Source organism: Bombyx mandarina, chromosome 17, assembly GCF_030267445.1.
Source record: "Bombyx mandarina strain Sakado chromosome 17, ASM3026744v2".
In the NCBI taxonomy this organism is placed as follows: domain Eukaryota; kingdom Metazoa; phylum Arthropoda; class Insecta; order Lepidoptera; family Bombycidae; genus Bombyx; species Bombyx mandarina.
This window is the reverse complement of record NC_143223.1, coordinates 3,055,783-3,071,623: the sequence shown is the minus strand read 5'-3', so window position 1 is coordinate 3,071,623 and position 15,841 is coordinate 3,055,783. Positions and strand designations below refer to the sequence as shown.

Sequence of the window (15,841 nt, the reverse complement as noted above, 5' to 3'; positions counted from 1 at the left end):
TCAACGCTTCACTACTGGACAATGTTATTAGGTCTTATTTAAACTAATATTATAAAGTTGAAGAGTTTGTTTTTTTGAACGCGCTAATCCCAGGAACTACTGGTCCGATTTGCAAAATTATTTCAGTGTTAGATAGCACATTTATTGAGGAAGGCTATAGGCTATATAACATCAAGGTAAGGCCAATACAAGTGGAGCACCAATAAAGAATGTTTCAAAATAGGGGTTTAAATAGCTTCTTAACATTCTATAATTCAAAAATATTTTCGCTTTCTACGTAAATGAAGTGGGGGTAAAACTTAGCATTATGCCAAAGTAACTATTCCACGCAGACAGAGTCGCGGGCTAAAGCTAGTTTTTTATATAGCTAAGTTGGGTGGACGTGCTCACGGCCCGCTTTGTATTAAGTGTAAGTATTTCGCAATTTTAATATTAACGCAACGTTAATCGTCGACACTGGAATGAACGGTACCTAATAGAATGGTTTTATTTGAACTCAACCGCGTCATAAATTTAATGCTAACACTTCACAAATCTTCTACAGCTTATGATTTTTATTCTTCATTGTCGTGTGTGGCTCAGGAATTCATAATTGCTCACATCACGTGTAAGTTTCCAGATAGGGCGGTACCTACCTCAACAACAGTAGACGGTTCGTGGTGCCTGTTATCTGGCTGTTCCAGTACCGAATCTCCGGGATGACCCAGGGAGCCGGCCAGACTAGTTTTGCTCGAGTTGTGCGACGTGGGATCCGAATTACGAAGTAAAAACACTTTCTCCGGTGTCGGATTTGGCCAGGATAATATACCCTTTTTGTCCACACACGATAGAGCCTGAAAAATAACAAGGTATGATTTGTATTAGGTCGATCTTGTATTAAGTTGGTCTTGTATTAGGTTGATTTTATATTAGGTTGGTATTGTATTACGTTGGACTTATATTAGGTTGATTTTATATTAGGTTGGTATTGTATTACGTTGGACTTATATTAGGTTAGTCTTATATTAGGTTGGTCCTGTATTAGGTCGATTTTGTATTAAGTTGGTCTTGTATTAGGTTAATTTCAAATTAGGTTGGTATTATATTACGTTGGACTTATATTAGGTAAAGTCTTGTATTAGGTTGGTCTAGTATTAGGTTGGTATTGTATTAGGTTGGTCTTGTATTAGGCTGATCTTTTAATAGCTTATTCTTACTAAGTGACTCCAAGCAATGACAGATGCCATCTACATTCATTCTCCATTACATTTAATGCATGATCCTTTTGGTCTAGTGATAAGTAATAGTGAAAACAGAGTCAAGGTTCATTTCCTGGTGGGAGTCGATCCCCGGTTTAAGATATTTTAGTCTTTAGCATGAATATAACACTAAACAGTACCTGGGTTTGAAATGAAATTTAAAATGCTACTCACAGACAAAGATCCCAGTACATGTACGATGTTGGCAGTCCTAGATACCATGTCTTCTCTACCAGTCAAGATGTTGAAGAATGTCTTTGCTAATGACTTGATGCTCTCCGGTTTCAGACTGGATTCGCTCAGCGCCTGAAGCAGAGGGTCGCTCGCGTCCTCTGATATGGAACACGACTTCGGACGGACGTATTTTTGGCGAGTTTCTGCTATTTGCTTGAATCTAAAAATAAAAATTCTCATTTAATATTTTTCTCATTTAACTGTAGGCAGCGGCTTGGCTCTAGCCCTGGCATTGGTGAAGTCCATGGGCGACAGTAATAGCTCACCACTGGGTGGGCCGTCTGATCGTCTGCCTAAAAGGGCAATCAAAATAAAGAAGCCCTTAGATTTGTTATTAAAATTATATTCAAAGCCTTATGATCCCTTAAACAACCTCGACTGTCATACAATAACAGATTAATGTATGGCATTACATTACAGTACCACATTACAACATACCTGCCATGAATGTAAAATTGAACTAGAAGTGACATTCTGACAGAACAGTGTTTCTTTTACAGCAAAATGGAGTCAATATAAAGCGTTCATCTCAAGTAGGTTTTTTTTTTTCAATCTAAATTTAACTGATGGGATCGTAATTCTAAAATCATGAAAACAAACAATACATACCTCGCCAATCCGTAACAGTTAAGCGTGACCCAAGCTATGGGGAACACGATTTGCAATAGGGGCAGTGAAGCGGCTATGGTCTGGAGAAAGTATATCTCCGTCCAGTGGGTCACGCCGGGCAAATGGTACACGTGACGCAGGAAGCTCGCCACCACAACTAAGGATATGACCAGGGGCAGCACTATGCCTTCCATCACCTTCACTGTACACTGTAAATTATAAAATAACGTATTTATGTCTATGTGAGGGTAGAAATAAACGGCTAAAATATGTGATCAGCTTTTGTGAAATTAACAATAAGTCCCAAACGAGAACACGCTACTGCTTTACGCTAGAAATCGTCAGAATCGTAGTGCTGATCTACGTGTTCTCACAACAACAAGCAGATTAATAAGTTTTATTTAACTCGTTTTTCTTTTGTTTGTTTTGTAACTCGAGCCCATAGACATCTACAACGTAAATGCGCCACACACCTTGAGATATAAGTTCTAATTTCTCAGTATAGTTACAACGGCTGCCCCACCCTTCAAACCGAAACGCATTACTGCTTCACGGCAGAAATAGGCAGGGTGGTGGTACCCACCCGCGCGGACTCACAAGAGGTCCTACCACCAGTAAAAAGTGTTCTACGTCATATCTATGTACATATCTATATAACGGAATCTTTTAAAGCCTAATATAAGATATTTTACATTCAAGTTAACATAAAAACCTCTGATTGACTTGAAAATTAGGACGCATAGCACTGACAGAAAAAATATGATCAATTTAATTCGTAGGCCAAGGATAATTAATAATTAACAAGATAAAAACAACTTTAACTTACCAAATACCTTTGTTTCTCAAAAACAGTGACCGGCCTGGTTGTTGCTTGTTCGAGTGCCATCTTTAGATTCTTCAAGTAAGGCGTCTCGCACATCTTGTAAGCTTTATTCTGATGAGGTACCCTTATGTGTGGAATTGTACAATGTTCTTTGTTCTGAAAGGATCTTGTAATTAAATGTTTTTTTATAATAGATAAAAGGACAGTTTGTTTACACTATGTTTATTATACGCTATCCTTTTATTCATTACTAGCGACCCGCCCTCGCTTCGCTTCGGAAACTGTAATTTATTATTGTTTTGTACACTATTTAATGGATGTTATTATACATATAAACATTCCTCTTTAATCACTCTATCTATTAAAAAAAACAGCATCAAAATCCGTTGCGTAGTTTTAAAGATTTAAGCTTACATAGGGATGTAGGGACAGAGAAAGCGACTTTGTTTTATACTATGTAGTGATCATATTTGTGGTAGGGCGTCTAGTGAGCGCACATGAGTAAGTACCACCACCTCGCCTATTTATGCCGTAAAGCAGTAGTCCGTTTCGGTTTGAAGGATGGGGTTGCCGTTGGACTGTAAAAACAGAGACTTAGAGCTCATGTCTCAAGGTGGGTGGCAGCATCGTGGTTGATATCTATTAGCTCTGGTGATCATTTAGCTACACGTGGGCAGAGAGGTCGTCCATCCATCTTAGCCAAAAAAAATATTTAAGGGGAGACTGGCTAATGGCATTTCTAAAGTTGAAATTTAATAGATCAAACATTCATAGTGCGTCGTATAAATCAGCGTGATAAAGATTATATATATTTTTATATGTATATATTTATGTATATGTATTTATTTAAGTACGAGTATTTGTATCTGTAAATATTATGTATGTTATATATACACATATGTTTAAGTAATATCACTATCACACTACACCTACCAAGGTTCAACTCTGCACCCCCTAAGGTAGACTGTCAGAGAATGCCTATGGCATTAAGTCCGCCTTTATACTGTCTATAAGTAGTCTAGTATATAAAGGTATAAATAAAATAAAATTAAAATTAAGAAATATTTTCCATACTTGAGAGTTCGGCTGATATGTCTGTCCGAAGAACAATTCCGGGTCATTGGGTTGCAGTCCTTTACAGTGTCCGGGTACTTCTTGTCCGGGCCTTAGTACTATTACATCTCCTTCCACCAGTAAGGCCCATGGTAAATTGACTATAGTACCTAAAATAACGAATATTTTACGATTACGTTAATTTAACACATACACACTTACAGCGATTGGATGGGGAAAGACGTGAATTCAATCTATAAGACTGGCAAGCACTTTTTATATTTTTTAGATTTTCATATGGTAATGTAATTGAGAAAGATTGCAATACAGGAAAAAAAGTTTAGCAAGCACTTGGGGATTAAATAACAATAACAAATAACATATAAATTATCAAATGTCGTGGGTTGTCGGTCTCAAAAACGTATGCTCTTACAACAGGGATGATATCTTCAACAAAGTAACTAATAAATTTTCGTGGAGTCCCGCCATCGGATTGTGAGCCCCCGTTTTTTTGTCACGTAAACGTAGACTCCGATCGACACCCCCCTCCCCCTCCCCGGTCTCCCGTGGACCTTTGAGTTCCACCTGGACCACTTTGAGAACTAAGGCTCTATATATAAGTAAATGTATTTTGTAGTATATATAAACGAATGGTATTCGATACGTCGTATTTTCAAAATTTAAAGAGTTTTCAAAAATTTACGTAGTGCGTTGCAACTGAGACAATTGCAGCCACAAAACGACATGAAGACGAGCAGTACGCATCACATGGCTAATCAATTATTTTAAGCATTGACCGTTTGAATCTTCTTGAATAATTATAACGTATAATTTATCAAATGATGCAATGCGACACGAGGATCGCAATGAAGAAAAACAAGGTTTTCTTGGAAAATTGAGATAACAATATTTTATTATAAACATAAAATTTCTCGGTACGTAGCCATTAAAGGCAATTTTATCTTTAGACGGAGATCCTTTGTCCGTCAACAATCAAATCGTTCATTTATAGATGTAAATTCGATTTGATAATCTATACATATAAATAAAATTGGAGTGTCTGTTTGTAATATTGAAATAACCGCTTTTTACTACATGCATATGAATATATATACGGTACATACACCAAAATAACATTTTTACAATTTTTGTCTGTCTGTCTATTTGTCTGTTTGTTCCGGCTAATCTCTGGAACGGCTGGACCGATTTTGATGAGACTTTGACTGATGATATAAGGAGTAACTTAATTTTTTAGACTATTTTCGCCCTGCGGCGTCACTCGCGGCACGACAATAACCGCGGGTAACATCCCGAGACTAAGCTATTAATAATAAAATTTAATGTTTCCGAAGCGAAGCGAGGGCGGGTCGCTAGTGTTCAATAAATTTTTACTTTTCAATCAATCTGTGTGTATCCGGTCAGTTTAACGTTTAAATTTCGATTAAAAAATAAACGATATTAATTTTAATATAATTTTTCTTAGAAATAATCTGTTTATAAAATAAATTTATCAATAAAATTATTTTCTGGTGGTAGAGCGTCTTGTGAGCCGTAACGGGTGAGTACCACCGCCCCGTCCATTTCTGCCGTGAATCAGTAAAGCGTTTCAGTTCCTCATATCTCTAGATGGGTTGTGGTATTTACGTTGTATATGTTTATGGGCTTGGTATGTAAGCTAGAATTGCATTGTAACTAACAGTGCGTAAAAGCATTGAGATTGGATCAGGTATATCCATTACGACGTGTCTAAGACATCGACGAGAATTTTATTAAAATATGAAAGTATTATTATTAATATCGAACAAATCTTGTGATTACATTGCCTTAGATTTGAAAGCCTTAATAAAGAAGACTACGATTATGGCTATTTCGAATAATCCTTCTTTGTATGCAGTCATTCATGTCTGTCTCTGCTTTGCTAATATATTTATTGGGCACACTTCTCTTACGATTTAAGCAAGACATAAACAAAACAAGCTATTATGTGCTTAGTGTTAAAGGCTCCATGCTATACGGGCAGGCATAAGCCTCATTCATGCAGGCATACCCATTGTACTGCTCACTCTCTCAGGTCTCACTTAGCAATGAAATCTTTATTGACCTGGTCAGATGTATTCTTTTTATTGCCCCTATAGGCAGACGAGCATACGGCCCACCCGATGGTGAGTGGTTACCGTAGCCCATGGGCTTCAGCAATACCAGGGGCAGAGCCGAGCCGCTGCCTATCATTAAGTCTCTACAAGCCTCGTTTTAAGAAGGACATGTCATAGCGCTCGGGAAACACTGTGAAGGGGAGCTCATTCCAAAGGCGATGGCGATACTTGAGATCTGGTAGGCAGCGGCTTGGCTCTGCCCCTGGCATTGCTGAAGTCTATGGGCGACGGTAACCACTCACCATCAGGTGGGCCGTATGCTCGTCTGCCTACAAGAGCAATAAAAAAAAGATGCTGCTTAATCATTTGACTTTTATGAAAATAAATTATAATTACATATACATGATTATGTATGTCGCACAAGGATAAGAAGAGTAAGTAACAATTTCGTAAACCTGTTTTTTCAGTAATGTTTAAAATTTTAAAAGTTTGGACAGAGTGTCACATAATTTTACTACATAAAAAAGGCACTAGAGACGAGATTGGGAACTATAGGCCAATTTCTCTAATATCAAACATATATAAAGTATTTGCTAAAGTGATCCTGGAAAGAATATCATTAACGCTAAACGAAAGCCAACCCGCAGAGCAGGCAGGATTCAGAAAAGGCTTCAGCACAATAGATCATATTCACACAATAAAACAGTTGATACAGAAGTATAATGAATACAATAAACAAATATACTTGGCGTTCATAGATTACTCAAAGGCATTCGATAGCCTCAGGCACCAATACATATGGCGGAGTCTTGAACAACAAGGAGCCCAGAGCAACTATATAGAAATACTCAAGAGTATATATAAATCTAGCAAGGCCAGTATCAATCTTGAATCAACAGGAGAGTCATTTCCTATCAAAAAGGGTGTACGCCAAGGCGATCCTCTCTCCCCTACACTATTTAACGCCGTACTCGAGCACATCTTTAGACAGCTAAACTGGGACCACTTAGGTCTAAATATAAATGGAGCTCGCCTAAACCACCTAAGATTTGCCGATGATCTGGTGCTTCTTGAAGAGAATCCTGCGGCAATAGAACTAATGATGCAGAGCCTAGCCAATATAAGTAAGGAAGCTGGTCTGGAAATCAATGCCAGTAAAACAAAATTGATGACAAACTCAAGGGAAATAGACGTTATGGTAGATGGCATCAAGATCGAATATGTCAAAGAATATAATTACTTAGGCCAGATTATATCCCCTTCAGATGTAATGACCAAGGAAATAACCAGGCGAATAGCCCAAGGTTGGAGAAAATACTGGTCACTGAAGGAAATAGTGAAAAGTAAGGATCTAGGCTTCGATCAATAATACTACTAGATTCGCGATTAGCGCTTCAAAAACGGCCCGAAAAATAAGACCACAAATAAATTTGTGGTCTTATTTCAAATTATTATGGTCCAATCATAGCCAACACTAAGACGTCAAAACGCTGCACTGCGCGTTCAAAAACTGAGTAAAAAACCACCGTAACACCAAGGTTTTGGAAGGAATATCTTTTTTTGGTAAATTTATATTATTAAGTGTTTTTCATAAAATAATAAACACAATTATATTGTAAATAAAACACAATTTACGAATATTGTATTTGTTTGGCCAATGTTTGCAACAAGGCACCAACTATTGTAACAAACATCACCTATTCTTGAACAGGGAATGCATAGAGCAGTTTTGTTATTTTATAGTGTTATTTTTGTTTGTAGATTTCCTAGTAGCCCCTTGTCGCTGTGCACAATGGATATATATTGTCGCGAAAGAAAGAGGAGAAGAAATATAGAACCCTTATAAAATTCTAGAATTGTTCAATGGTGGTGGCAAATCAATGCAAAAAAGTATTAAAAAAACTTTATATGTATGTGTAAATATTTTAAGCGTATATGCTGAAAAGGATTTGTTTTCTGGGGGAAACGAACACAGCCATAAAATAAGCCTAAATTAAACTGATTATAGAAAAATTCATTGATATAAGATTACATTATATTTGTAAAAAAGAAACCGCTCATATAAAAATGACTTCTAAAAGACAGCTTTATAACAAACTGAATCTGTTTAAAGGTAATTAAACCTACATTATTGTTTTAATTACTTCTGTATAAAGAATACGTGGAAAACATGTTTCGTGTTTCCTTTCATATTTTTTTTACTTTATTCAATTTTATTTTTTATCACCTATTTGTTGTAATAGCTGCAATGTAAAATATTATCTTCTACTTTTTTGAATCGGTCAAAAATAGTTGCGACCATACAAAACAAACCTAAAACAAATATGTATATTCTGCAACTCTATGTATTTCAATACTTACTGTGTTCTGAGCATTGAAACGTAATACCAAGAACTACATCTAGTTCCACAATACAATAAGCACGAAATTTTAAACAAATATTTTTAACCTTATAAATTGGGCTTTATGTATCATTTTAGAATAAATATTTTTGTACTGATGACTTTTATGTTCAAGTGACATTTTAAATTTATTCCATAATATTCTTTTTCTGACGAAAGGACCTAAATACATATATTTTGCAACGGTACTTAAACTTTATGTTTAAGTATTAAGGTTTACAATAAACTGAAGTCGTTAACATTATTAAACTTTTTTCTAAGAAATGAAGATGTTTTCGTGTCTGCAAACGTGGCCACTGGAGCGTCTTATTTTTGTTCCTGATCCTTAATCTAGTACTATTATTGATCGAAGGATCTAGGCAATCACATCAAAAAGAAAACATTCGAGACCTGTATTCTACCAGTTCTTACTTATGGCTGCGAAACTTGGTCATTGACACTTAACCACAGGGAAAAGCTAATAAAATGCCAACGTGCCATGGAAAGAAGCATGCTAGGGTTAAAAATCAAAGATAGAGTTAGGAACGTAGACATAAGAACAAGAACGAAACTAACAGACATTCTCACCCGGATAGACGTCCAAAAATGGAGATGGGCTGGGCATATGCTACGCCACCCCACTAACAAATGGAGCAAGCAAGTCACCCTCTGGCAACCAAGAGACGGCAAACGAAGTAGGGGTCGTCAAATCAGGAGATGGGAAGATGACTTGAAGCAGACAGCGGGACCATTCTGGCTGAGAGTAGCAAGGGATAGGACCCATTGGAAGGAATTGGAGGAGGCCTATGCCAAAAGGCACACCGAACTTAGGGACCTCTTGTAACCCTATGTTCAGGAATAAAAAGGCTATTATTATTATTAAAGGCAAAACCTTAACTGTCCCCTTCACATTCATAAGCGCGAGAGAGAGATGGGCAGAATTTTCATGATGCGCATGCAGTGTGACGTCACGCCACGCGCTTATTCACAAACACTACACAAGCGCAACGTGTGCATGTGTTGAACGCGAGCTACATGGTAGGCGGAGTGAGGGATGTTAGGTTTTTTTCGTTACGGAATTTCATGATTCGGTCGCCGCGCTCAAGGCAAAGCTATGCAATAGCTTAAAAATGTATGAACTTGTAATAAAATTTCTTTGGCTATACTATTTGTATCTGGCTGGTTTTGGTATCATTAAAAGTTTAAATTCGAAAGAAGATAATTCCAAATTCAAATTAGGAAGATGTGTGATTTTTATTTATTTTTCGTACTGTCAAGATGAGTGAATCTAATGAAGATATTCGATACATTTTAAAATTTTACTACAAAAAAGGTAAAAAAGCAACGCAAGCCGTGAAAAAAATTTGCAATGTTTATGGACCTAGTGCAGTGTCTGTGAGAGTAGCACAAATTTGGTTTAAGCGTTTTCAATCCTGAAATTTTGATGTCAAAAATGCACGTAGCTCTGGTCGCCCTATTACGGATAAAATCGATGCCATTTTTGAAAAAGTGGGGCAAGATCGGCATATTAGTAGTTACGACGTAACTGAAGAACTGGGGATAGTTATGGCGCATTTGAAAAAAACTGGGTACACAACAAAGCTCCCTGAAAGAAACCTAATGAACCGTGTACTCATTTGTGATTCTTTATTACGACGTAATGAAACCGAACCATTTTTGAAGAAGCTGATAACTGGTGATGAAAAGTGGATCACGTACGACAAGAACGTACGAGAAAGGTTGTGGTCAAAGGCCGGTCAGGCTTCACAGACTCTGGCGAAACCCGGGTTAACTCGCAACAAGGTGATGCTGTGTGTGTGGTGGGATTGGAAGGGCATTATACATTATGAGCTGTTACCACCAGGTAGGACCATCGATTCTGAACTCTACTGCGAACAACTGATGATATTAAAGCAAGAAGTTGAGAGAAAGTGGCCGAAGTTAATCAACAGAAGGGGTGTGGTTTTTCGTCACGATAACGCTAGACCTCACACATCTTTAGCCACTCAGCAAAAATTAAGAGAGCATGGCTGGGAGGTGTTAATGCATCCGCCGTATAGTCCTGACGTTGCACCTTCAGATTTCTACCTGTTTCGGTCTCTTCAGAATTCTTTAGGCTGTGTCAGGTTAGCATCCCGAGAGGACTGCCAAAACCAATTGTCGCGGTATTTTGATCAGAAGCCCCAAAATTTCTATAGCAATGGGATCATGTCCCTACCTACAAGATGGCAAAAAGTTATCGAACAAAATGGTACCGACATACTTTAGTTAAATGTGAATAAACTATATTAAAAAATGTTGTGAATTTTCTTAAAAAATGCGAAGAAACTTTTTCCCCAACCTATTATTATATAGAAATAAAATAGTAAACAATGCTTACAATAAGTGAGCTGTTTAGGCTTACTATACTATTTGACATTGGACGGTAATGGGTAAATTGTAAAAAATAATAATCTAAGACAAGTTTTTGAACAATAATTATATACGCATTTCCATTTCATATAAAAATTATGATTCTTACATCAGTAATTTCTTATAAAATGCTAGGAAAATGCTGTAAAATGCCCTTATGTCAAAAACAAGAAAGAAAGTAAAGAAAACCTCAATTTGTGTTAGTTTACGTATGTGTAATATTTTAAAACTCTGCATGGTAGTTTTTTTTCTAATGTTTAAAACAATTTCTGGTGCAATGTAGGTAATTAAGGTAAAATTGCTCTAACTTTTTAACTATCATCAATCATGTTCTGCAGAAACTTGTTACAACTTGATGGTGTACGGTGTGTGGGCTATCCTACGAAATCTATGTTAATTATTTTAAGTTTTTATAACATCATACAGAGTAGAAATATAAAATAATTATTCGTTATTGTGTAGTAGGTGGTTTTAATTTTAGTGAAATTTAAAATACTATAAAGTAAATGAAATTACAAATTTTACAGCGCCCCCCTAACCTGCATCAACGCCCCCCATTTTTTCCTGGGCCCCTTAACGCCCCCCTCTAGGTTTCAAACACCCCCAAGGGGGCGTTATCGCCCACTTTGAGAAAAACTGCTTTAGGCCACAACACTTAAAAAACATTCACAAACCTTTTTAATATACCTTTAAGATCTAATGCTCTGGCCAATTCAGATAAATTAAAGCTTTGATACCTAATTTTCAAATGTGTTACTTTTAATTAAGAACTAATAATTGTTGAACTACGTAATTTCCGCTTTGTTCATTTCACAATAACATAGTGGCTTATGCCTTATGAAGTATATTGATGTATATATTGTTTAATGGTGGACGATGCAGCTTAGAACCACTGAACAGGTTTCTATTTCTATGAACATTGCCACTACATTATTATTTACTAAATAAATATATAAAATGGCTTACAAAATTCAATATTAATACTGAGTATCTATTATATTGTATAGTATACCAATTGGCATGTTACAAAAATAGTTGATTTGAAAATATATTGTATCCTGTTATTTAAGTAAATTAAGATAGCAGATAGTTTTCTGGGTAGACATAACAATGATTGTATTAAATTTCAAGATAACTGCCTTACGCTAATGATGTACTGACTACAAGGGCAATAAACATGTTCCAAGAATGCTTACTACTAAAATACGTACTTAATTAGAACTATAATTGTTTTCAGTTTTTATTAAATGTCTGTTATATGTTTTTAATATCTTCACATAATGAGTTCAGGGAACCTGATATTTTTATTTGATGTTTATTTAATGAGTGTGTTAGGAAGAACGATTCCTAAGAATTGAACTCGGAGTGATGTGGGAATAACTCATAGAACTAATTACAATACTGGAACTGGAGTTTTAGAGACAAGATTCTATGGACATAATAGGATGGATGAAGATAATACGGTGAGCAGTGGAACGAGTCATTCCAGACCAACAATTCAGATCATCAAAATCCAGATACTCTCATATGATAATGCAGAGGACAGTAAACTAATAAACCATACTAAGCTTTAGTGCATCCCATTCCTAGTGAGTGATGCGTATATAAAGAAGTCAATAAGTCTTGTTACCATCTCTGTATGTCCATTGTAAAGTTACACACGGCGAATATGGTGCACATAGGTGAGGATAATATTCTTCTTTCCATTTCACTCTATTGATAGCTTTAGTCATTGTTTCTGAAATTGGAAAAAAAAATTCATTATACTACGTTAAAAATACTATTCTCAATTATCCTAAGCACATATTATATGGTGATTGGTATGATAGTGAACTAGGGAACCTTGTTAGTTCCTAGATTTTTTCAAAAACATCGGTTTTTCCTGATGGTTCATCTTTTTACTGATGGTAAGACCTCTTGTGAATCCGCAAGGGTAGTTACCACCACCCTGCCTATTTCTGCCATGAATCAGTAATACGTTTCAGTTTGAAGAGTGGGGCAGCCGTTGTAACTATACTTGAGACCTTAGAACTTATATCTCAAGGTGGGTGGTGCATTTACGTTGTAGATGTCTATGGGCTCCATTAACCACTTAACACCAGGTGGGCTGTGAGCTCGTCCAACCATCAAAGCAAAAAAAAAAAAAAAATTATTGAGGCAAAAAAAACAGTCTTGAAGAAATATATTGAATGTTTCATTTTTATTATATTTAGGTTTTATTAGTTTTGAAGGATTAAACTAGTATACTATATATTCAAGCTTATCTTTCAACTGTTGTTAGCAGAATTCAGGCTTTTCTGCATTTTTTATATTGCATGACAGCTACCCTGTACTAGACAAAGTAAAAAATATAACTCACCCAGCACTTTTTTTACTCTATGAGGTATTTCATTTTGATATAAATATTCTTCGTTAAATGCCACCAAAAAGTTAATTATTAATATGATTAATAGAAAAAAAGCCTCCCATAACAGATATGCATGGGCCTGTACTGAGACCCCAAATAGGTATGTTAATAATAGGCATACTATGTAAATCAATGTAATTGTGTATGCAACACCCGAAAGTAGAACCTTCTCTGATGAAAACGAAATAATGTCACGTGCCAAGCGAAATCTGAAAAAAAAAACAGAGTGTATTTTTTTTACTTTAATTATAGTTTAAAATGCGGATTAGAAATACATACCCAGTGGGAATCTTCTTTTTATATTCTTCAATCACGCCGCTAATGTCGTTGCGTAATTTGATCAGAGCAAGTCTAGTTGAATAGCCTAATATTTCTTCGTTGTTATCATCCATAATCAATTATCTTGCGTTGTACATAGTTTAATAAGACCTATATTTAATTTATTAGAATTAAGATGTGTATATTTTACTATAAATTACACTAATAAATCACAGGGATAAACAATAATTTGAAAATAAAACTCGGTTTGCGATCATCAAATACTGCAAATCTCCTTTAATTTGGATAAGTATCATCTAAAACATTGTTATGAAACTTAAAACCTGTTATATTACTAAAGGATATTTTTGTTTTTCTCGAAATCAAACAGTGGTTAATTATGTAAAATAAACTGAAAATATTGCGATTCAAAACTGACAACAATATGACAGCACGAACCTTTTTTTTTAAAGATTTTATGGCAGAGCAGAAAGCAACCGAGAGCAAGCCCCGTAGACCATCAGATCCCAGCAGAGTAAATCAAACCCTGACAACTTAAACCACATCCTGTAATTAATCTATTATTGTGAGATAATGGTCGTGAGATTTAATAAATTATTTTTCTTCCGTAGATATTTTTATGCTATTCAAGTTGGGGTACATAGCCAAAAGGATTGCGACTTTAAGTGTAGTTGGGACCGCAAAGTTCTCGAGTTCGACTGCGTACCGGGAGACGTAACATGGGTAGGCCTCTCACAAGATGCACTGACGATCCAATAAGATTCTCGGGGATTTACTGGATGTAAGCAGCGCAGGATCGATCGTTTTGGTGAGACTTGGAGGAAGCCTATGTCCAGCAGTGGACGTCTGTGGGCTGAAAGATCCATAGGGATACATAAATTCTCAACAGTAGTAGTAATATTCTCAATTCTCAATGAACATTATAGACATACGTACATGAACCCTGAAAATATAACACTCTTTTTTTAACAGTTGCGTAAAAGAAAATCAAAGCGTCAACCCTAGATGTTTTTTGACGGTGGGCAATGTTGACAATGGTGCGGCTGCACATTTCTGTGTAACTTTGCCCGTCATCATAACTTTTGTTATACTTGAGCTACAGCAACGAATCTATCAGCAAAATACTAAACACATTGTGTTACATAACAAATAATTTATTAAACTTACCGGTGTATTCGTTATAATGCACAATTTACTTCAAAAAATTCACAGTAATTGGCCCGCAAAAACTCATCCCTTTTTTGACAAGTGCCGACAGGTAACTGTGACTGTGTCCAGTTAGGAACGCACGCGCTATCCTATGATGTCACAGGTATATTTGATTCTCTACCAATGTTATAAACACTAGTAAGTTTGGTACTTTTTATGATATTAGTTGATTTTCTTAGAAAGTGTGTTTTGGGAAAAGTTTAGCCTCGTGGCAAAGTTGACGTATTTGATGGTACTCAATTTGCGAACCCGTTTGCGCTTCCTCCTACACTTGTTTACGAATGTCTCACGAATTTCTCCTCCTTTTTAATTCGTCATTAAAACATTGAAGAGAAAAAGAGTTTTGAATTCTTTCCCAGACATCATTAACAGCCATGCTGTTTTTATGGGATTTCTTTTGATGAAGATACGCTACACAGTAGACGTCACGAACTATGAAAATGGCGATACGTCCGTTACCTTCGCAATCGTCGGCGCAACTGGGCAAACGAATGTGTGGGAGACTACGCGAAGGTTCGCGGTTCGCGCGCTTTGATGCCTGTTAAAAAACCGACACAGCTTGGAAAACCACGAATGCAGCGAAAACTTTGCATAATCATTTGCAAATGTCGTCCTACACTTGCGGGTTTGCGTATTCGTGGGCATGTGAGGGACCGGTGTTATGCCGGCCACTCACATTCGCGCAAATATTCGTACATTGTACGAATGTTTGCACGCATGTGAAGGGCCGTCAAACATTCATTCGCAAACTTAGCGGCTGTGCAAATGGGTTCGGTACTCAATTTGCGAACCCGTTTGCGCTTCCTCCTACACTTGTTTACGAATGTCTCACGAATTTCTCCTCCTTTTGAATTCGTCAATAGAACATTGAAGAGAAAAAGAGTTTTGAATTCTTTCCCAGACATCATTAACAGCCATGCTGTTTTTATGGGATTTCTTTTGATGAAGATACGCTACACAGTAGACGTCAAGATCTATGAAAATAGCGAAACGTCCGTTGCCTTCGCAATCCTAGGCGCAACTGGTCACACGAATGTGTGGGAGACTACGCGAAGGATCACGGTTCGCGCAGTTTGGTGTCTGTTAAAAAACCACGAATGCAG

The 15,841-nt window shown here is 36.5% G+C and overlaps 1 protein-coding gene across 8 annotated transcripts in view; it reads right to left on the bottom strand.

Annotated features, from left to right (window-relative positions):
- The window catches only part of l(2)k05819 (transmembrane protein 94-like protein l(2)k05819), a 58,767-nt gene extending 44,630 nt beyond the window's left edge, over window positions 1–14,137 (bottom strand). For 2 of the 8 annotated variants that reach the window (XM_089734275.1, XM_089734278.1), the window contains exons 1-8: window positions 13,530–13,948; window positions 13,203–13,459; window positions 12,474–12,581; window positions 3,979–4,127; window positions 2,908–3,060; window positions 2,082–2,290; window positions 1,413–1,632; window positions 636–833 (exon numbers count right to left, since the gene is read on the bottom strand). In XM_089734275.1, the coding sequence (XP_089590401.1) occupies window positions 636–833; window positions 1,413–1,632; window positions 2,082–2,290; window positions 2,908–3,060; window positions 3,979–4,127; window positions 12,474–12,581; window positions 13,203–13,459; window positions 13,530–13,642 (1,407 nt within the window). In that variant the 5' untranslated portion in view covers window positions 13,643–13,948. The other 6 variants (XM_089734277.1, XM_089734280.1, XM_089734276.1 and 3 more) reach the window with 5 other exon arrangements.
- Window positions 14,138–15,841: the final 1,704 nt, after the last annotated feature.